Source organism: Natator depressus, chromosome 6, assembly GCF_965152275.1.
Source record: "Natator depressus isolate rNatDep1 chromosome 6, rNatDep2.hap1, whole genome shotgun sequence".
NCBI classification, from domain to species: Eukaryota; Metazoa; Chordata; order Testudines; family Cheloniidae; genus Natator; species Natator depressus.
In genome coordinates this window covers 100,353,721-100,376,654 of record NC_134239.1, presented here as the reverse complement: position 1 = coordinate 100,376,654, position 22,934 = coordinate 100,353,721, and the positions used below count along the sequence as shown (strand labels likewise).

The following is a 22,934-nucleotide window of genomic DNA, read 5'->3' as shown; positions in this document are numbered from 1 at the left end:
GCTAATAATTACAGCTTTCACTTAGCACCTTTCACAGTCTAAAGTAGCAGCTATTCTTAGAATATGCACTATCAGATGTTTCTGGTTTCTTCCAACCTTGCATTAGGACTTTTAAAGTCAATAAGCAAATATTTCATGAACGCATCCAGTTCCTTCTACAGTGTTGTATAGTATGTGACTTTTACTCAGCTACTAACAGTATAAATCAGCCTTTCTCAAATGCAGCCGTTGTGGCCACGTGCGGCCACTGGTGATTTTTCTTGCATCCATGGCAGCCTCCTGGGTGTTGATGGCAGAGGGGGGCAAAGCAGCAGCCCCCCCGCTCCCTGTTGCTCCTGGATGTGCCACTTTGGTGTTGGTGGCTGAAGCTGCCAGCAGGGGATGGCACCCCGCGCAGCTTCTTGAGACAGGTGAGGCACAATGCTGGAAGAGCAAGGTGAGTTCCCCCCACCTTCCCAGGGACTGTGGGGTTTGGGCTTCAGTCTGGAGGGTCCAGTCAGTCAGTCAGTCTCCTGGCAAAAAGATATTTTTGATGGGCGTTCAATAGCTGCAGACCACTTATGATGCCACCACTACTCGACTCCCCCCCCCCCCCATATACCATTTGGGGGTCATTTAGCACTCTGTTTCCACAACTGGAATGCTGTAACAATGGACAAGTGGGTATCAGATATAATCTATTATGGCTATGCAATCGAGTTTACTTGCCTATCTCCTCCAAATCCTCCATCCCTTTTCAGGGACCATTCTCACAAGGGGATTCTCAGGCAGGAAGTGGAACCCTCCTCCAGCAAGGAGCAATAGAGCACATACACCTCAACAGCAAGGGAAAGGTTTTTACTCTATATGCTTCCTAGTCCCCAAAATGTAGGGAGGTTGGAGACCTATCCTCAGTCTCCACAATCTCAATTGCTTTATTCTCATGATCATTCTTGCATCCTTCGAAAAAGATGTATGGTTTACAGCTCTTGATATGAAGGCCACTTACTTTCACGTGGATATTCACCCCGCCCACAGGCGTTTTCTCAGATTCATAGTTGGCCCCGACCACTTTCGGTACAGGGTGCTCCCATTTGGCCTCACCATTGCCCCCAGGGTTTTTAACAATGTCTTTCTGGCAGTAGCAGCTCGTTCTAGGTGGAACAGCTTCACTGGTTTTACGTATCTCTACAATTGGGTTTTCATTCATAGAATCATAGAATATCAGGGTTGGAAGGGACCTCGGGAGGTCATCTAGTACAACCCCTTGCTCAAAGCAGGACCATCCCCAACTAAATCATCCCAGCCAGGGCTTTGTCAAGCCTGACCTTAAAAACCTCTAAGGAAGGAGATTCCACCACCTCCCTAGGTAACCCATTCCAGTGCTTCACCACCCTCCTAGTGAAAAAGATTTTCCTAATATCCAACCTAAACCTCCCCCACTGCAACTTGAGACTCTTACTCCTTGTTCTGTCATCTGCTACCACTGAGAACACTCTAGATCCATCCTCCTTGGAACCCCCTTTCAGGTAGTTGAAAGCAGCTATCAAATTCCCCCTTCATTCTTCTCTTCTGCAGACTAAATAATCCCAGTTCCCTCAGCCTCTCCTCCATAAATCATGTGCTTCAGCCCCCTAATCATTTTTGTTGCCTTCCGTTGGACGTTTTCCAATTTTTCCACATCCTTCTTATAGTGTGGGGCCCAAAACTGGACACAGTACTCCAGATGAGGCCTCACCAATGCTGAATAGAGGGGGATGATCAATGGTCCCCCGATCTGCTGGCTATGCTCCTACTTATACAGCCCAAAATGCTGTTAGCCCTCCTGGCAACAAGGGCATACTGTTGACTCATATCCAGCTTCTCGTCCACTGTAAGCCCTAGGTTCTTTTCTGCAGAACTGCTGCCTAGCCACTCGGTCCCTAGTCTGTAACAGTGCATGGGATTCTTCCGTCCTAAGTGCAGGACTCTGCACTTGTCCTTGTTGAACCTCATCAGATTTCTTTTGGCCCAATCCTCTAATTTATCTAGGTCCCTCTGTATCCTATTCCTACCCTCCAGTGTATCCACCACTCCTCCCAGTTTAGTGTCATCTGCAAACTTGCTGAGGGTGCAGTCCACACCATCTTCCAGATCATTAATGAAGATATTGAACAAAACCGTCCCCAGGACCAACCCTTGGGGCACTCCGCTTGATTCCGGCTGCCAACTAGACGTGGAACCATTGATCACTACCCGTTGAGGCCAATGATCTAGCCAGCTTTCTGTCCACCTTATAGTCCATTCATCCAGCCCACACTTCTTTAACTTGCTGGCAAGAATACCGTGGGAGACCATATCAAAGGCTTTGCTAAAGTCAAGGAGTAACACGTCCACTGTTTTCCCCTCATCCACAGAGTCAGTTATCTCATCATAGAAGGCAGTTAGGTTAGTCAGGCATGACTTGCCCTTGATGAATCCATGCTGACTGTTCCTGATCACTTTCTTCTCCTCAAAGTGCTTCAAAAGGGATTCCTTGAGGACCTCCTCCATGGTTTTTCCAGGGACTGAGGTGAGGCTGACTGGCCTGTAGTTCCCTGGATCCTCCTCCTTCCTTTTTTAAAGATGGGCACTACATTAGCCTTTTTTCAGTCATCCACGACCTCCCCCAGTCGCCATGAGTTTTCAAAGATAATGGCGTGTCATAAATATAAAGGGAAGGGTAACCACCTTTCTGTATACAGTGCTATAAAATCCTTCCTGGCCAGAGGCAAAGTCCTTTTACCTGTAAAGGGTTAAGAAGCTCAGGTAACCTGGCTGACACCTGACCCAAAATGACCAATGAGGGGACAAGATTCTTTCAAATCCGGAGGGGCAGGGGGAAAGGCTTTCGTCTGTCTGTGTGATACCTTTGCCGGGAACAGATCAAGGATGCAAGCCATCCAACTCCTGTAAAGTTAGTAAGTAATATAGCTAGAAAATGCTTTAGGTTTTCTTTGTTTTGGCTTGTAAAATTCGCTCTGCTGGAGGAAATGGGTATTCCTGTTTTTGTGTCTTTTTTGTAATTTAAGGTTTTGCCTAGAGGGATTCTCTGTTTTATATCTGACTGCATGTAAGATTATCTTAGAGTTGTTCTCTTACCTTTTTTTGTTCTTCTAATAAAGTTCTGTTTTTTAAGAATCTGACTGGGTTTTTTGAGTCTTAAAAATCCTAGGCTGGGTTGTGCTCATCTTGTTTATTCTCAAGCCTCCCCAGGAAAGGGGGTGTAAGTGCCTGGGGGGATATTTTGGGGAAATAGGAACTCCAAGTGGTCCTTTCCCTGATGGTTTCTTAAATCACTTGGTGGTGGCAGCGTTTAACTAATCCAAGGGCAAAAACTTTGTGCCTTGGGGAAGTTTTAACCTAAGCTGGTAGAAATAAGCTTAGGGGGTCTTTCGTGCAGGTCCCCACATCTGTACCCTAGAGTTCGGAGTGGGGAAGGAACCCTGACATAGCCAATGGCTTTGCAATCACATCCGCCAACTCCTTTAGCACCCTCAGATGCAGTGCATCTGGCCCCACAGACTTGAGCTTGTCCAGCTTTTCTAAATAGTCCTGAACCACTTCTTTCTCCACAGAGGGCTGGTCACCTCCTCCCCATACTGTGCTGCCCAGTGCAGTAGTCTGGGAGCTGACCTTGTTCCTGAAGACAGGCAAAAAAAACATTGAGTACATTAGTTTTTTCCACATCCTCGTCACTAGGTTGCCTCCCCCATTCAGTAAGGGGCCCACACATTCCCTGACCACCTTCTTATTGCTAACATACCTGTAGAAATCCTTTTTGTTACTCTTAAAATCCCTTGCTAGCTGCAACTCCAAGTGTGATTTGGCCTTCCTGATTTAACTCCTGCATGCCTGAGCAATATTTTTATACTCCTCCCTGGTCATTTGTCCAGTCTTCCACTTCTTGTAAGCTTCTTTTTTGTGTTTATGATCAGCAAGGATTTCACTATTAAGCCAAGCTGGTCACAAAGACACATCAGGAAGCCTATGAGTCAACCTCTTTAATGCTTCATCTATTTTCTTCCCTATGAGTCAGTGTGAACCTGGAAAGTCTGTCCTCACTCTGACAGACTGTAGGAATCATAGGGGCTACCCTACATTCAGTCATGGCACGAACTAATATACCAGGAGGCAGGTTTCATGCCACGAACAACCTAATAGAGCAGATTAAACACAACCATTGAGCTTTAATCAGAACTTGTCTTTCCCTCCTGGGGTACATGGCTTCATGTACTTAACTAACCCATTTGCCAGACTCAATCTATGTTGACTTCAGGCATGGTTCCAGAGAGTGTAGTCAGCAACCAAACACATCATGAACACCATAGTTAACAATTCCTTGGAGAGTAATGTCTTCTCTGATGTGGTGAGTATATTCACATCAGGTATTTGTGGGCATCCCCTTCCTACCATCTTTGCCAAACAAGATAATCGTTACAGATGCCTCTCTACGGCTGGGGACAACCGTATGGCACAGAGCACATGGACACTCTGAGAGACCAGGATACATATCAACTTTCTGGAACTGCGGGAGTCCAAGAAGCTTGCAAGGTTTTTCTACATGTCATCCAGTCCCACCATGTCTTCATAATGTCAGACAACATGACAACCATCTTTTGCATCACAGGGCGATGAGAGAGATCAGTCCCCCCTCTGTGTTGAAATGGTCACCCTGTGGAATTGGTGTATCAGGAATCAAATCACCCTGTTGGCAGTATATCTGTCAGGAACTCAGAATGTGTTGGTGGACACTCTCAGCGCATTGTGCTATTGATCATAAGTGGAAGTTGCATGATTCAGTAGCAAACAGCTCAGTGGGAACCCCCAAACTGGCATCTGTTCATCTCCGAAATAAACAAGATAAGCAACATATACCGCTCCAGAGGAGCTCTAGGACTACGCTCTCAGCTGATGCATTCCATCACTCTCAGACCATCTAAGCTATGCCTTTCCTCCCTTACGGAAAATTCATCAGGACTGGGTGTGAGTCCCAGATACTTTTGGTTCCCAAATCTCCTATTACTCTCATCTCCTCCTCTGCTCACCATCTAGTCCTTTCCTCATCTCTTGACCAAGAGAAAGGGAAGATCAAACATCCCAACTCCAGAGCGCTTCATCTCATGTCTTGGTATTTGGTTAGGCATCAACATTAGAACATTCCATCTGAGCAAAGCTGAAGTGTGTATCTCCTGCATCAGTGATATTCCCCTCATTTTGGTCTACAATCTTTCACTCAGAACAGCTGGGCTTTCACTCAGTTCTACATAGTCACCTGGCAGCAGTCAGTGCATGCCATGCGCTATCAGATGATTATTCAATTTTCACTCATCCATTTAAGAATACCAGATTCTTAAAGAGCCCACCTGTAAGGAAACCTACCCTTCACTGGGACTCAAATCTTGCACTTTTGGCACTCATTAAGCTTCCGTTCGAACCATGTTCCATGTCTCAGTTATCAATGAAATTGCATTTCTTGTGACCATTACCTCAGCCAGATCATGGATGATCTGGGAGCGATAATGGTGGATCCATCGTACACTCTATTCTAAAAGGACAAAGTCTCCTTTGTCCAAAATTCACTCCCTAAGTAATTTTGGAGTTTCACATGAACTAATCAATCCACTTACCAGTGTATTTTCTGAAACAGCATACATTTGAAGAAGAGAAGAGACTTTGCTCCTTCAGTGGACAACATGCTTTTGCCATCTGCCTGGAAAGGACAAAACCAAGTAGAAAATTGCCTAGATTGTTTCTCACTATAGCAGAATGAGTCTGAGGTCAAGCTGTATTTTCCCAGAAGATTTGTAAGTGGATCTTGGGCTGTATCCTTCTCAGTTACCAGTAGTTGCATTTTCTTCCTCCTAATGGAGTGAAGGCTCATTTTACAAAAGCACAAGCAGCCTAAATGGCATCACTTTACTTGACGTTTGCAGAACAGCGATGTCGAGTTCTGTCCATACATTCATGAGACATTATGCTCTAGTGCAGAACTCCTTCACTGGCTCATCCTTTGGGACAGCAGTTCTCCAAATGGCTCTGCCGTCCGCATCCTCGCCCCCTTCTCCTGTTTGTCAGTCACCCACAGTGGAATATACATAGGGACCAGCTCTCAAAGAAGAAGAGGTTTCTTACCTTATAGTAACTGGAGGTTCTTTGAGATGTGTGGTCCCTATCTGTATTCCACTATCTGCCTTCCTTCCCCTCTGCTTCAGATCTTTACTGGATTCACAGTAGAGAAGGAACTCGAGGGGCAGTTGGTCTGCTCTGCCCTGTATGACTTCAGTTGAAAGCACAAGGAAGGCAAGGCTGCATGTGTGGTCCAACAGATATTGCTTGCAAGAATTCTCTGACTTCTGGAGCACATGCACAGTTTCCTTCAGACTTTCATGACTCCTGTCCTCTGTTGGTTCTCCTACCATTCTGGTGGTTTTTCAGTGTGCCTTTAGATGTGTCTTACTCCTACTCTGTCCGTCTTAGCAAGAGTGTTTCCCAGGGCTTCATGTTTGATCCATGCCTCTTTTCCCCTCAAATCTGTGTTTCTAGGTGACATCACCTACTCACATGACTTCATTGACCATCTCTACACCAGCAACTCTGAACCTTCTTCTCCATTTCTGATCTGTCTCTCTTTATTCAATGCTGCATCACTTATTCTTTCTCTGATATCTCTTCCTTGGATGGCATATTGTCAACCTAAACTTAATGTAACCAAAACCGAACTCATCACGCCCTTGTTTCTCTGGTGTCATTGACCTCACCAGTCTTCCGTTAGGCCTTGGTATCGTTTTGATTCTGTCTTCTCTTTACAACTGCATATTTTAAGAAACTAAGTAGTTATGGGGTGAGATCAAAAGAAGGCAAAATATTGTCATAGATCAAAAACAGGAAGAAAGAGGATACAAAGAGTAGAAATAAATAGAAAATTTTAATCATGGCAAAAGGTTAACAGCAGGATTTGGTAAGACTCCATACTAGGTCGCCTGTGATATATTAATGATCTGGAAGGAGGGTGAGTAGTGATGCAGAAAAATTTGGAGATGACGACAAGTTGTTCAGGTAGGTCAAGACCACAGAGAACTTCAGAGATCTAACTGAGCTAGGTGAGTGGGCAACAGAATGGCAAATGAAATTCTGTACCAATAAATGCATGAAGGGAAAGGTTTAAACTACCCTTTCACCTCATAGGATTCTAAATTAAAATCAGTATAAACTCAGGAAAGGGGCCAGGCTGATAGTGGAAACAGCTCAATGAAGTCCTCTTGTCAGTGTGCGGCTGTATTCAGTAAAACAAACAAGATGGTAAGCTGCTAAAGGAATTGGATAGAGAATAGTATAATGCTATTATATAAAAACAATGGTGCAGCCTCTTCTGGAATGGTGTGTGCAGTACCCCATCTCAGAAGGGATACTGCAGAATTAGTAGGGGTTCGGTGAAGGGAGATGAGAATGATTAAGGGCTGGGAAAAACTCATAAGTGATGAGAGATTGAAAAGTTTGGGAATGTGTAATCAGACTGTGGAGTTTACCACTCTCAGATGTCATTGAAGCTAAGGATTTAGCAAAAAGGGATTGGACCTAACAAAAATATCAGATTTGTTATAAACAAAACTTTTGGAAAGGATATTAATTTTCATGATTCAGGGTGGATGAGATATAATGTGAGGGGCAACAGATTGTTTCAGTTCTCTCCACTGTGGCATTCTTACACTTTCTCTCTCTACCTATCCACTTACATTTATAAATTAGCTCTCCAGATAAAATCATCCATCACTTGAGGATATAGGTGATAGATACTATTTTAAAGATTCAAGGTTACTTTTAACCTCAGTACGTAACAAAGAACTCTTTAAAAAGAGCAGTATAAATTTTGGGGGAAACTAGATTGTGTGGGCTCTTACACTGTGTTTATTGACCACCTTTGTTAGATGCCTGGGAGCTATGGTTGTGATTGTTGTAAGTGGATAGACAGAGTAATAAGTACAAGAATTAATAAATGACAGGCATTCACCACTGAAGATTACGTTCTTCCTTTCTTCTTTAAGTTGACTAGACCGAAGTAATACTAATCCTTATGTTTGTTTGATATCATTCTTTATCTCAAAAAAATTTGCCTTAAAATTGATTGTGGTACATCTCATTAACCTGAATTTATTTAAGACCTCCTCCAAAGACCATTAAACTCCCTGAAAAGACTCCAGTTCACTTCAGTAGACATTGGATTGAGCTCTTAATGTCCCTATCCTTTTAAATGGGGTTGATGTATTACTCCAAATAATGTAGCATGAACATTCTCTTGAAGAGAAGAGATGTATCTGTAGTGCTTTGACTTTTTAAATCCACATTAGCTGCTGTTTGTTATAAACTGTGCTATGCTAGCATCCAGAGGTCCCAATCACTATTTGTGGCCCAGTTGTGCTGTGCAAACATAGACGATAACAGTCCCTTGCTCATCCATCATCGTTAACCCCCTTCCTCCCAGTCCAAGGACAGACTTTGAGCTAATTGATCAACATAATGATAATATTTAAGACTGAGGGAATGCCTGAAAGAAAACACTTTTTTTCTAGCCATTAATAACTTATTAAGCAACTTTTAGCTAGCCAACCCAACCTAAAGACAGTTCATTCTCAGGCCAGCCAGTTATTTATATCAGTTATGATATATTTTAAATTAATTGTTGCCAATATATTTCTACAGTTGTTAATGTTTATATAAAATTACTGGAAGGCTGAGTTAGATAACTTATTTCTCATGTCTCACAAGCAGTTTCTCAGCAAATCAGAATGCTGAATAAGCCTCTCACTCAATTATGTTACGTTACTGAGAACCTCCATTTTCTTATCAAATGTGTTTTTAAGAAGAAAAGGCTTAAATACACAGAGTGGGAGAATTTGGATCAAGTGGCCACGTACACTGGTTGGGAAAGTGAGCAGATGCCACTTTCCTCAGCTTGTGACTTAAATCATGTCAATAACAAGCAGAAACTTTTCAGTCAGCTCAGTAATTGGTGCCTTCCAGTCTGACACCCCAAACATGGGGACACAGTGCTTTTCTTTAATAGTGCCAGCGTATATGCTGATAGGTTTTTTAGAATTGCCAGTGTTTATTAAAAGTACCTGTTATTAAGGTTACCTTGTAGTACTAAAACATTTTTATTAAAAAGCTCTCAGCTGTCTGGAACAGCCATTGTAAAAAATTTAAGTATTCATGTTACAGATAGAAAAGTCGCTTATTTTCTAAAAGATTCATTTTGGGTAGTTTATGTGGCAACTTCTTGTAAGCTTCAGTTATGACCCTTCTTGAGTGAAATAACCTTATTCACTTGGCAGGAAATGAAAAAAACTTCAAGAAAATTTAACTGCTCTTGCAATATTTTGACATATTATGATCAACCAGAGAAAAATACATTAATGTATCTACTCTTTTTTTTCCCTTCAGCTGAAGTCTATATAGGAATTGGGAAGCCTGCTGAAGCCACAGCATGTATTCAGGAAGCAGCTAACCTCTTTCCAATGTCACATAACGTCCTCTACATGAGAGGTCAAGTGGCTGAACTTCGAGGAAATACTGATGAAGCCAAACGCTGGTATGAAGAGGCCTTATCGATCAGTCCTACCCATGTAAAAAGTATGCAGAGACTGGTAAGTCTTGAGTCCAAATGGATAAACATTTTAACTTCAAGTTGGGCTGCTATGTTTTGGGGGCCTTATTGCATTGATATTATGGTGCCCCAATTTTGAGGTGTTTATAACTCATATTTGACCTAAATTGATTGATTTCCTGGCTGAAGTGTGGTTTTTTTGATACACTCTTTAAAAAAAAATCAGATGTTTGTAAGTTGGAGTCAAAGAAAGGGTACTGCTTTTTGCCATTTTCATGTGAATTTTGCACTCGGGCTAACAAAAATGGCTTAGTTTTGCAGATTTAGATCACAATATGAATGATCTGCTTTGAGAAGAATGAATAGCTGAGCTTGAGTACATCTGAATAGAGGCTACTGTGTATAGTAGAGATCTCATCTCCTTTTTTGTAAATCCACTGTGTTCCATGCTACATATCACATGCATAAAATTCCCAGTGATTTAAATGGGATCCATATTATCATGTTCAGTGAGAAATGAACATGATGCAAGGTACCTTTAAAGTCATTGGAATATCAAGCTTTAGCATAGATTTTCAAATAATATAAAAATTACAGACAAAACGCAGAAGTTCTGTTATCTTTAAAAGATCAGTTATTAAAAGAGTGGAGCTGAAATGATTCCATTCACACTGTTAAATTTAAAAGGTGAATTCTTTCTTTCTTTTTTTTTTTTTTTTTTTTTTTACTAAAAATACATCAGTAGATATGACTAAAATTGCCAAAATCAGTGAGGATGAAATTCATCTAGGTACAGAGGACCAGTGCAAGGTTCTGCACCACCGTGAGGTTGCATGGGTGGAGTGGCCATATGTGAGTTTCTGCCCGTCTGTGTCCTTTGGGAGGTGAGGCAGTATCTGGATGTGTTAATATGAATGGGCTTTTGGGAAAAGGATAGAAGAATCACTGTTCCAATTCATAGGCTGGAATAGCAACTCTGAAACCTGTTTCCGGGATAAGAATTTAATTCTGTCCAGTTAAGCAGAAAGGAGGGTGAATTCCACCATAAGAGTAAATGTGTTGCCTCATAAAATACAGAAATTGTTTTGTTTTGTTTTTTAAACTATCTGAAAATTGGTTCATCTTTACCCTACCATGGTGAGTTTGAATTACATAACTCCTTTGCAATTGTTGACAGTGTCAATATCAACTAAAACATTACAGGAAAACACTGCCTGCTTTATTTTAGGTGCTTGTGATGTCAGTTTTTCCAGGAAAATACTTGGCAGGCAGAACATGGAGGGACCATTTGTCAAATATTTTGTGTTAAAGTGTAAAAGTATTTATAATGTTTGTCTGCAGACTAGACTGTTAATTATGAGTCTTATTTTTTTATTTTTCCTAAAAACACTTGCACTTCACCTTTAGCAGAGTTTTTAAAAAGATTATACTTGAACTCTGATCTGTTTTATTAGATTTTTGTTTAACAGTATTGGACTTTAAAACTTTTCTCTCCTTATTGTGCTAGGAAGATGTTTTTAAACATTCAGATTCCTTTTGCTGCACAGCAGAACAACTGCAATTAGCTTCTCAGACCTAACCTTTTTATTCAAAATGATAAGCTAGTTTCTGCCTAGGTGCTTATGAATTATTCGGAGAGGTATTTTTCATGTACCGTAAGGGGGAACATATGAGACAAAAGATCAAATAGGAAAACAGCAAAGGGAAACTTTTATGTTTCACTTTTCAGCTTTCCAAGATACTTGAGCCTATTCACAAATGCCAAAAGGTTCTCTTTTTGAAGGAAGCATATGGTAGACCAAAAACAGTGTAGTTAAATAAAAATGAGAGCTGTATATTATGTTTTTTGCATTATTTTAGTTAGAATCCACTTTAAATAAATGTTTCTTTACAAACAAAATGCTGTGCAGAATGAATGAGGCAGGTTTGCAAGATGAAATATTTCACACTTATTTCTAGTCTTTTACAAAGTTTCTTTATTTTGAGCTTTTGTATCTACGTGGTTTGAGATGTTTTAGAGTGCTGACTGGAGAACAGTCCACTGCATTTCAGTGGATTTGTCAACCCCTTAAGTGTTTTTTCTTTTTAAAATATGTTTCTAAAAATCTTGTCTATTACTTTGGATCTCTTGTCTTGTTTAAATCACATCGCAACTGTGTACTTAATGGGGTCAATATAGAGACCAAAATTTGTGATGTATGCTTGTGAATTTTAGAAAAAAAAAGTATTTCAATAATACTTTAAGCATAGTATTAGGCATAGGGTTGTCTGTATAACTTTAGGCATAGGGTTGTCTGTATAACTTCATAGAACCAGGAAGCTACGTGACACAGAATGATTCATAGATTCCAAGGCCAGAAGAGATTACTGTGATCATCTAGTCCAATGTTTCTCAAACTTTTGTATTGGTGACCCCTTTCACACAACAAACCTATGAGTGTGACCCCCCCCCCTATAAATTAAAAACACTTTTTTTGTATTTAACACTATTATAAATGCTGGAGGCAAAGAATGGTTTGGGGGTGGAGGCTGACAGCTTGCGACCCCCCATGTAATAACCTTGTGACCCCCTGAGGGGTCACGACCACCAGTTTGAGAACCACTGATCTAGTCTGACCTTCTGTATAATAAAGGTCTTAGAACTTCCCCAAAATCATTCCTAGAGCATATCTTTTAGAAAAACATCCAATCTTGATTTAAAAATTGGCAGTGATGGAGAATTCACCATGACACTTGGTAAGTTCTAATGGTTAATTATGCTCACTATTAAATATTTACACTTTATTTCCAGTCTGAATTTCTGTAGCTTCAATTTCCATCCATTGGATCGTGTTATACCTTTCCCTGCTTGACTGAAGAGCCCATTACCAAACATTTGTTCCCCGTGTAGGTACTTATAAACCATGAGTAAGTCACCCCTTAACCTTCTCTTTGTTAGCTCTTTTCTGAACCATCTCCAACTTATCAATTTCCTTCTTGAATTGTGGACACCAGAACTGGACACAGTATTCTAGCAGCACTCACACTAGTGCCAAGTATAAAGGTAAAATATGTTCTGTATTCCTACTCAAGATTTCCCTGTTAATGCAGTCCTTGGATGGATAAGCCCTTTTAGCCACCGCATTGCAGTGGGAGCTCATGTTCAGCTGATTATCTCCTACGACCTTCAGATAGTTTTCAGAGTCACTGCTTCCCAAGATAGTCCCCCATCATGTAAGTGTGGCCTACATTCTTTGTTCCTAGATGTATACGTTTACATTTAGCCATATTAAAACATTGTTTGCTTCGCCCCGGCTTACCAAACTATGCAGATCACTTGATATCAGTGACCTATCCTCTTCATCATTTACATTTACCATTCTCCTGATTTTTGAGGCATCTGCAAACTTTATCAGTGTTGATTTCATGTTTTCCAGGTCATTAATAAAAATGTTAAATATTGTAGGGCCAAGAACCTATCCCTGCGGGATCCCCTGGAAACACATCTGTTCAATAGTAATTCGCCATTTAAAGTCACATATTGAGACCTATCAGTTACTCAGCTTTTAATCCATGTAATGTGTGCCATGTTAATTTTATATTTTTCTAGTTTTTTAATCAAACTGTCATGCATTACCCAGTCAGATGCCTTAAGAAGTCTAAGGCCATGTCTACATTATCAGTGATGTTGGCAAAACATATGTCACTCAGCGGTGTGAAAAAAACCCACACACCCTGAGCAACATAAGTTTTGCTGGCATAAGCACTCGTGCACATCACTATGTCAGCAGGAGCACTTCTCCTGCCGACATAGCTATCACTGCTCGATGAGGTGCTTTTATTATGTCAATGGGAGAGATTTTTCGTACAACATGGCCCCTAAACGCAAGCCAACTACTTCATCTGGTGCTCAACCAAAGAAACAGCAATCTGTTCCAACGCTGGAGGAAAAACTGGCTGTGTTGGACTTACTGAGAGACGGTATGTCGGTCTCCAACGTGGCGCGTAAATAATGGCTGTAACGAATCTAGCATCCATGCCATCAAGATTTGAGAGAAAGAAATTAGTCAAGCCATGGCATCAAGTGCTGCCAAGGTGACGAGCCAGGTGTGTGATAAGACTTCAGTGCAGACTGAAAAGGCATTAAACTTATGGCTGGAAGACATGAACCGTAAACGTGTGCCTATCGATGGCAACACGTTGTGAGAAAAGGCTCTTAGCCTCTATGCACTGTTCAAACCTCCCGCCGAAGAGGGACAGCCTTCTGATGAGAGAGAATTCAAAGCCAGCCAAGGTTGGCTTAGCAGTTTTAGGAACTGCTTCAACCTCAAAAACATGCAGACTATTGGTGAAGCTGCATCTGCCAATGAAGAAGCAGCAAAAGCCTACCCCGAACAATTAAAGAAAATCATAGAAGAAAAGAAAAGGAGTACTTGTGGCACCTTAGAGACAAATTTATTTGAACATAAGCTTTTGTGAGAATCATTTAATTTCTGAATACGATCCCTCTGTGGATCTGTGGATATGATCCCTCTGTGGAAGCCTCAAAATCACACGTAGTATTACGGATGATTTGAGACCGTATCAAGAAATGTTTGAGCAGCTCAAGAGACAACAGCAACAGTTGCTGATCACCATGTTTTTCAAGGAAAAACAAAGAGCAGCAGATGAGCTTACACAATCAACTTCTCGAGCTGAACCAGAGCCAACCACTTCATCTACGACTTGCTCTCCGTCACTTCCGTCTCCAGGATCGACATCAAGCCCTGACGCGACCCCCTGTAATAATCCCCTGTAATTAAAAATACAGTACTGTAAAATTATATTTTGCATATGAACTCTTTATTATATATTGTACATTACTGTATACATTATACATTTATACATATTACTGTACAGGGTTGTATACACAAAACCATGTACAGTATACTGTACTTTATGGGCAATTTAAGGGATTTTCAAGGGTAATTTTGACTATACGCGATTTTCGCCTTACACACTGACTTTAGAACTTAACCCCCGCGAAAGATGCGACTCCACTGTATATATATCCCTGGTCTGGCCTTTATTCTGTTTGCATGTTATAAATGTGTAGAAGTCATGATCGTTTGTACTTAAGTTACCACTAATTTTTAGCTCTGTGATCAGTTCCTCTTCATCTGTCAATATGAGGGCTAATATAAAATTCCCCTCATGTTGGATGCAACACTTTCTGAATTAGGAAATTTGTCATCTATAACATTTAGAAATTCCAAGATGTTTTAGTACTGGCAACGTGAAACCTCCAGCATGTGTCACTCAAATTGAAGTCTCCCATGATCATGCAGACTTTTTTCCTGCACATTATAGATAGGTGCATAAGGAGCCGGTCATCCTGTTCCCTAGTGTGACTTCATGGTCTTTAACAGATATCAACTGTTACCCCATCTTTTGCTTTACCTGTTTGATCCTGAATGCTTATGGATCAATGTCCTTTTTCATTGAAGTAATCAGTGACTTGAAAACAGGTAATGCCACTTTTTACATAGTATCACTCCTCCTCCAGTTTTGTCTGCTCGGTCCTTCCTAAATAGGTTATAACCATTGATTTTAACATTTCAGTCATGGGAATCATCCCATCAGTTTTCAGTAATACCAACTAGATCAAATTTATGCTTGTAAATGACAAATTCAAATTTCTCTTGTTTGTTACCCAGGCTCCTAGCATTGATACATAAGCAATTCAAGAATTTTGTCATATCCTTCAGTTTCTTGATTAATTTTGTTCTCAGCATTTCAATTTTGTGCTAATTGAGTGCTCCTATCTTTCATCTTTTTACCCTCCTCTTTTTTTATTAGTTTTATGTTCTCCTGACTGTTCTAGTCAGCCTGTTTCGGAGAAGATTGATCCCTCTTTTAATGAGGTGAAGGTCATCCAAGCTATGTAGAACCCCTTTCCCCATAAAAGGTGGACCAATGTTTCCCAAAACCAAAATCCTCAATCTTATACCACTTACCTAGCTAGCGGTTCACTTCTAGAATCTTCTGCCTTGTTTTGTTCATGAGACAGGAAGGGTCTCAGAAAAGATCACTTGGACATTCTTCTTCCTCAGCATACTTCCCTGAAGTCATCTGTTGTCTGTGAGATGTCTCACAATACAGTAAAAAGAAAAGGAGTACTTATGGCACCTTAGAGACTAACAAATTTATTTGAGCATAAGCTTTCGTGAGCTACAGCTCACTTCATCAGATGTGAAATGAGCTGTAGCTCACGAAAGCTTATGCTCAAATAAATTTGTTAGTCTTTAAGGTGCCACAAGTACTCCTGTTCTTTTTGCGGATACAGACTAACATGGCTGCTACTGTGAAACCTGTCACAATACAGTGTCATTAATGCCGATATGAAACACCACCAATTGATCCTTTCTAATTGAGGCCTTTCTAATTTTGGAGTGATGTCTCATGTCTTAGCTCCGGGAAAGCAGTATCCTGTTGTTCACCTGTCCCTTTCAGAATGTTCTTTTGCATCTTCTGAGTGTCAAATCCCCAGTGATATATTTGTTTCTGATTCCAAAGAGAGTATTTTGAGGAAAAAAATTGTGGTGATTTCTCATGTGTGCATACTCACAACTCAACATTTTTGTCCTTTTTTTTGTCTATTAGTTACACGTGTGCTAGAGAGAGATTTAGGCCCAACAGCAGTGACAGCACTGTGAAGGCACCAACATCCCTGCAGGAGCAGTTGGTATCTTTAACTTGTGATTACTGTGCTTAGACTTCGGATCTGTCTCGCAATTTTAGGACCTATAATTCTATGAAAGGATATGTCTCAGGCCTGTTGATTTTTTTCATCTTTAATTCTGTTTTTTTTAAATTTGCCTTTCTTATTTAATATGACTTTCTAGTGACTTTTAGAAAGCAGTAGTAAAATGCTCTGCTATTTTGAATATATCAGTTACAGATTACAGTAATAGAGCTCAGGTTGGTTAAATAACAGGTGCATTTTTTGCATAGAATGTCCAACATATATTCAGAACAAATTAATCTTAAATTCTAAAGAGGATGGCAAAATGTGTATTAAGGTAAATCAAGCATAGCAGTTTAATTTGTTTTCATTGCTTTACATTAAAAACAATCACTCGCATAAGAAATGAAAGTTATATAAAAAACACACACTGAACCAGAAGTTGTAGGATTTCTTGATGGCTCTGAGAGTTCCCTTGCCCTCCTGCCTAACCACTCACTACTCTATCCACCCCAACACCAGAAAAAACGAGAGAATTCCTTGAAATGGCTATTAACAAAAATAATATGGAGGGTCATACTGAATACTGAAAACAGGAATCCATTCAAGTCTCCGAGTAAGGCCTGTTTGCATTAATATTTTGTCTGATACTGCACCTAATCATAACACAATTTCAAAAAAGTATATTCAAATTTAAACTGATTTAATGAGTTCCTGAGGCTGACAATTTAGAGATCTGGTTTTCTTTGTAATATTTTGTCTGGGTGGACAGAGTAGCACTGCCAAATAAAGTGAGCAAAATATCTGCACAAATGGTATAGTTTATATTGCTTGGTATGGCAGCATTTTGCATTTTCTCATCCATCTTTAATCAGCTTATATCGATAAATTAAGCAATAACAATTATGTGTTTTAAGCAAAAATGACTGGATCCAGTTACTCTACTCTTCAGTAGAAGCTGTGTTTTTCAACAAGAGTATAAAAGAAGAGTATATAGGGGACTACTCCTGTGAAGTGCTGAATACCATCCAGATCCTGTTGAAGATGCTGAATACTTCACAGGACTGGATCTATGGTACCATGTTACCTTTTTCTCACAGTAAGTCTGGTTTTAGGTAGTCTCACTAGAATTATTTTGTCATTATAGATGTTACTGTTTTACAAGTACGGCTATATTTTCATCCAGATTCGGCCTTTTTTCTAAAGCTGGCATCACATTACCCAGCCACAGGGTGTAATCGATAATCTGTCCCCAGTAGGGTTGCCAACTTTCTAATTGCACAAACTCAAACACCCTTGCCCCTCCCCTTCCTTGAGGCCAAGCCCCTGCCCTGCCTCTTCCCTGAGGCCCCGTCCCAGGCTCACTCCATCTTCCCTCCCTCCCTCCGTCACTCGCTGTCCTCCACCCTCACTCACTTTCACCGGGCTGGGGCAGTTTTAAATAAGTTGACTTTTGGAAGTTTGATTGCTGCAGGAAAAAAAGAGGGAAAGCAAAATACACTTTAAATGAAATGCCTTTTTTGTCAGGAGCAGTATTTTATCCACTCAGAGGTCTAAATGCTTTAAATAATGTTCTTATCCTAAAAATAAAAAAATGACAGTGGAATTCTGCTATTAGAATCAGTTTGAGCAGGTTCCCTCCACCTTTGGGTCATTCTGTCTTGAAGATAACTGTGGATTTGATCCATGGAGCTATTGAAGTCAGTGGGAGTATTTCTGTTAACTTCAGTGGGCTTTGGATCAGGTACTATGAGTGCAACCCTTAAACTGTGATTTTCCCAAATGAGATACATGCTTAGAAACAAATTCTCCATTTTGAAAGGATAGCAGAAGTTCTACCAGGTATTTTAAATCAAGACAGGTTAATTGAATTATTAGCACTTCTCCCACAAACTTAAATTCTTCACTTGCTGCCACGTGTCACTCAAAAGCTGACATTCTTTGCTGCCTTGAGATCTTGAAAAATATTATTTCCCATTACAACTGAAAAGCCCCACTGATCAGTGTAATAAAATCAAAGGGTATAGATGCCAGCATCCATAGACACTGCTTTTTGGAAACTAAGATTTTATTGGTTTCAGAGTAACAGCCGTGTTAGTCTGTATTCGCAAAAAGAAAAGGAGTACTTGGGGCACCTTAAAGACTCACCAATTTATTTGAGCATGAGCTTTCTTGAGCTACAGCTCATTTCATCGGATGCATACTGTGGAAACTGCAGAAGACATTATATACACACAGAGACCATGAGACAATACCTCCTCCCACCCCACTCTCCTGCTGGTAATAGCTTATCTAAAGTGATCATCAAGTTGGGCCATTTCCAGCACAAATCCAGGTTTTCTCACCCTCCGCCCCCCCCCCCCAAACTCACTCTCCTGCTGGTAATAGCCCATCAAAAGTGACCACTCTCTTCACAATGTGTATGATAATCAAGGTGGGCCATTTCCTGCACAAATCCAGGTTCCCTCACCCCCCTCCAAAAACCACACACACAAACTCTCTCTCCTGCTGGTAATAGCCTATCCAAAGTGACCACTCTCCTTACAACGTGCATGAAAATCAAGGTAGAACATTTCCAGCACAGTATGATTATCATACACATTGTGAAGAGAGTGGTCACTTTGGATGGGCTATTACCAGCAGGAGAGTGAGTTTGGGGGGGGGGGCGGAGGGTGAGAAAACCTGGATTTGTGCTGGAAATGGCCCAACTTGATGATCACTTTAGATAAGCTATTACCAGCAGGAGAGTGGGGTGGGAGGAGGTATTGTTTCATGGTCTCTGTGTGTATATAATGTCTTCTGCAGTTTCCACAGTATGCATCCGATGAAGTCAGCTGTAGCTCACGAAAGCTCATGCTCAAATAAACTGGTTAGTCTCTAAGGTGCCACAAGTACTCCTTTTCTTTTTAAGATTTTATTCATATGGCTGAATGATCAGTAAAGTCAGTTCTGCTGTTGGTTGGCTTAAGAAAGACTCTCTTTTTTCTTTAATGTTAGTGCTATAAGATTACTATACAAGTTTGGGAGATAATATATTAAAGGTAGTAAAGGGATGGTTCACCTCATTACTACAGGCTTTCACCAGGATCTTTAAAAATATTATTTTAATATCAGATCCTGTTGGTGTACATATTTACTGTGTAACTTACTTTTGAGAATGGTCACTGTTGGGAGCTTCACGCTTTATTGGACAGTAAAACTTAATTGCTTCTTTGGGAATAGAAAGTTACTTCAGGAATTTATTATTGCTAGTTTTGGATAACCACATGCAAACCATATGTGACTGTCAATGAAAGGTTAGCAGCCGAGTATTGTCAATTCAGACTTTCTCGATGTTAAACTTAAGTTAGAACTGGATGCGAGATTTGCTTTACTGTGTGTGCTGGAATATAGTGAAATGTAATTCTGTCAGCCAGTTAGTGTGCTGGGATGCTGTATGGTTGTGACCAGTATACTACATTCCCTTAAACTTGGGCTGTGTGGGGTCTGATTTATATGATTATGGTTATTTGTCAGCCACATACAATGCAAATCCCTGCACTCAGTTTGACTAATAATAACCCACCCCAGTTAGATTACAAGAATATACTGTGTGTTGCATACTGTTAAGTTGCTGAGAAATACTATAACTCTTTGTGCTGCCATTGCACAAATTGCTCTTATTTCTGAATGGATCTTAATTATATGAATTCTTCCACCCTAATTGGCTACTTCTCTCAGAACTACTTATTCATCAGCCAACAATAAAAATGGCCACCTCAGCTTTGACACCCCCTGTTAAACAACAAGAACTGAACCAAAACTACCAACTCACTTTGTGGACAGCTAATAGCCATCAAATAGTGTCTTTTCAGTCAGTGTGACCCTGGTCTGAATTTGGACCACTGATCTAGAAATGAAAGGCCATTTGTTACATTCCTATGCAGCATCCAGGCACCACCAGTTCTTCGAGAGATGTCCCTTTGGGTGCTCCACTCCAGGTGTTGGTGCCTCCCTGCACCTTCGCTCGGAGATTTTTACAGCAGTAGTCGTACCGGTCGCACATGCGCAGAGCCTGCCCCCCTACTCTGAGTGTACCTTAATATTACGCGTGTCCGACCAGTCTCCTCAGTTCCTTCTCTACCGTCCCTGGCCTGAGAGCTGAGCAGACTTGTTAGAGAATTTTTTTTCTCCCTTGTTCAACTTTTTTCCCTCTTAGTTTAGCTTACCAGTAATAGTTAGGTACCCTTTTCCCTTTCTCTTCTCTTCTCTTTTTTTTTAAAACAAAACAAATACAAAAAAAACCTTTTTGTTCCTGTCAGCGCAGCTGCTTCCGACATGCCTGGCTCTCCAGGTTTTAAGTGATGCTCTAACTGTAGTGATGCCATCCCTCTTTCAGATGGCCACTCTAAATGTATTAAATGTTTGGGGGACTCCCACATCCCAAAAAAACCATCAGTCTCTCTCACCCACAAAGGGTATTCGCATGCACAAGCCTTCTCTGGGTACTGCTTCCTCCCCGCACTCCCCTGGCTGAGTACCTTTGAAGTGCCGGGCTCCTCTGGCACCACACAAAACCCGCCTGCATCTGCGGCAGTCACACTAACCCCCGGTGCTGAGGCTTCAGGCTTTCAGTTACCTGCCTCTCACACAGCACCGTTTGGCACCGCAGTGGAAGCGGTGCTGACGCATACTAGCCTGCCTGACCCCTCTCAAGCTCCTCTCACTCTCCCGGCTCTGTCAGCCTTTGAGCTAGCCAGCAGTGACAGAACACTCAGGACACTGGTGCAGAGGAATCCCTCCTCACAACAAATTCCTCTCACTCAGCCCTCCCCTCACAGAGGTACTGCTGCACCACAGTTCATACACTCAAAGGACCTCCTGGTGTTACCTATCTTGCAGTCACCCTACTTAACACCTACTTCTTTCTGGACACTCGGGCAAGGTCCGCACAGCTTTCCTCCAGTGATGAGGAATCTGGGCTGCAGGGAGAATTTTCACCTTATCAGATCTCCCGTCCACAGACCCCAATCAAGAGAAGTCATAGAAAAGCTGCTTCATCTTACTCCGAGGGTCCTGCCCCATGGTACGTGAACCCCTGGATGGCACCACCCATGCCTTTCCCACCACAGTGGTAATATTGGGCTCCATGGGCTCCTTATTCTTGGGACCACACTCGTTATACCAGTGCAGCTAGGCGTGAGACCGGCTCAGTACCACTAGCTGACGACCCTGCCAATTATGCCAGACACCAGGCAGCCCTGTCACAATCGCAAGAGCAAGCACGGCCTGCCTCTAACCAGGTAGAACCAGTTGTTCTGCCTGATGAAGCACTGCTTCCTCCTCCCCCCCCGACGTCTTCGGATGACTTCTCAAAATTTCAAGACCTGTTTAAAAGAGTTGCCCGTGAGCTACGAATTAACCTGTAGGAAGTCCCTGAACAGCAGCATGAGCTAACCGACATCCTGCAGCCCTCTTCTTCTTCTAGAATTGCATTACTTATTAACGCCGCCCTTTTAGAACCTGCCACGACCATTTGGCAAACCCTGGCTGCAAACCTGCCAACCTGTAAGAGAGTGGACCGAAAGTACTTTATTCCTTCCAAGGGCTCGGAATTCCTTTTTACTCACCCAGTGCCAAACTTGCTGGTAGTAGACACAGTTAACCAAAAGAACAAACACCGGTTTCCCTGCTCCATCCTTTCTGACAAGGACAGTAAGCGCTTACACCACCTGCTCTATTTTTGGTCACCGCCTACGCCCATTCTCCCATTGGTGGCGAAATATTACCACCGACAAGTGGGCTTTAGAGGGCGTCACAGTTGGCTATTCCATCCCTTTCCTCTCCCCGCCTCCCACCCACCCACCCTCCCCGTCCCTCTTCAGGGACCCCTCTCACGAGCAACTGCTCCTCCAAGAAGTACAACATCGCCTTCAATTGGGGGCAGTGGAAATCATGCCCGAACAACACAGAGGGAAAGGTTTCTATTCCCATTACTTCTTAACAGAAAAGAAAACCGGGGGATGGCAACCAATCCTCGACCTCAGGCGGCTACACAGATTTATCAAAAAGCAAAAGTTCAGAATGGTTACCCTCACCACCATAATCCCAGCGCTAGAGCAGGGCGATTGGTTTTCAGCCCTTGACCTACAGGATGCCTATTTTCATGTGACTATTCACCCAGCCCACAGATGTTTTCTTCATTTTACCCTCAGTTTGACACATTTTCAATACAGAGTGTTGCCTTTCAGCCTATCTATCGCCCCCCCCGAGTTTTCTCCAAACTCCTAGCCATGGTTACTGCCCACCTCAGGAAACGGGGGGGGGGGGGGGGGGCGGGTTATAATATTTCCTTACCTCGACGATTGTCTCTTCAAAGCCTCAACACTCGACGAAGCTCTTTGATCCACGCAGCTTACCATCTCTTGCTTCCTTTCCCTTGGCCTACAAATAAAAACAAATCCACCTTATCTCCTACCCAACAACTGGAGTTCATAGGAGCGCACCTCAATTCCAGAACGGGAATAGCATCTCTCCCGCTCGATCGTTTCAACACCATAAAACCCCTGATTACAAAACTTCGCAATAGTCCCCAGGTCACTACACAAGACTGCGTGCAACTATTAGGCCACATGGCCTCGTGTACTTTCG

At 41.7% G+C, this 22,934-nt stretch overlaps 1 protein-coding gene across 6 annotated transcripts in view; it reads left to right on the top strand.

Annotated features, from left to right (window-relative positions):
- The window catches only part of TTC7B (tetratricopeptide repeat domain 7B), a 331,494-nt gene that overhangs the window by 254,836 nt on the left and 53,724 nt on the right, over nucleotides 1–22,934 (top strand). For all 6 annotated transcript variants that reach the window (XM_074956113.1, XM_074956116.1, XM_074956115.1 and 3 more), the window contains one exon: nucleotides 9,439–9,641. In XM_074956113.1, the coding sequence (XP_074812214.1) occupies nucleotides 9,439–9,641 (203 nt within the window). The remainder of the gene's footprint in view (nucleotides 1–9,438; nucleotides 9,642–22,934) is intronic.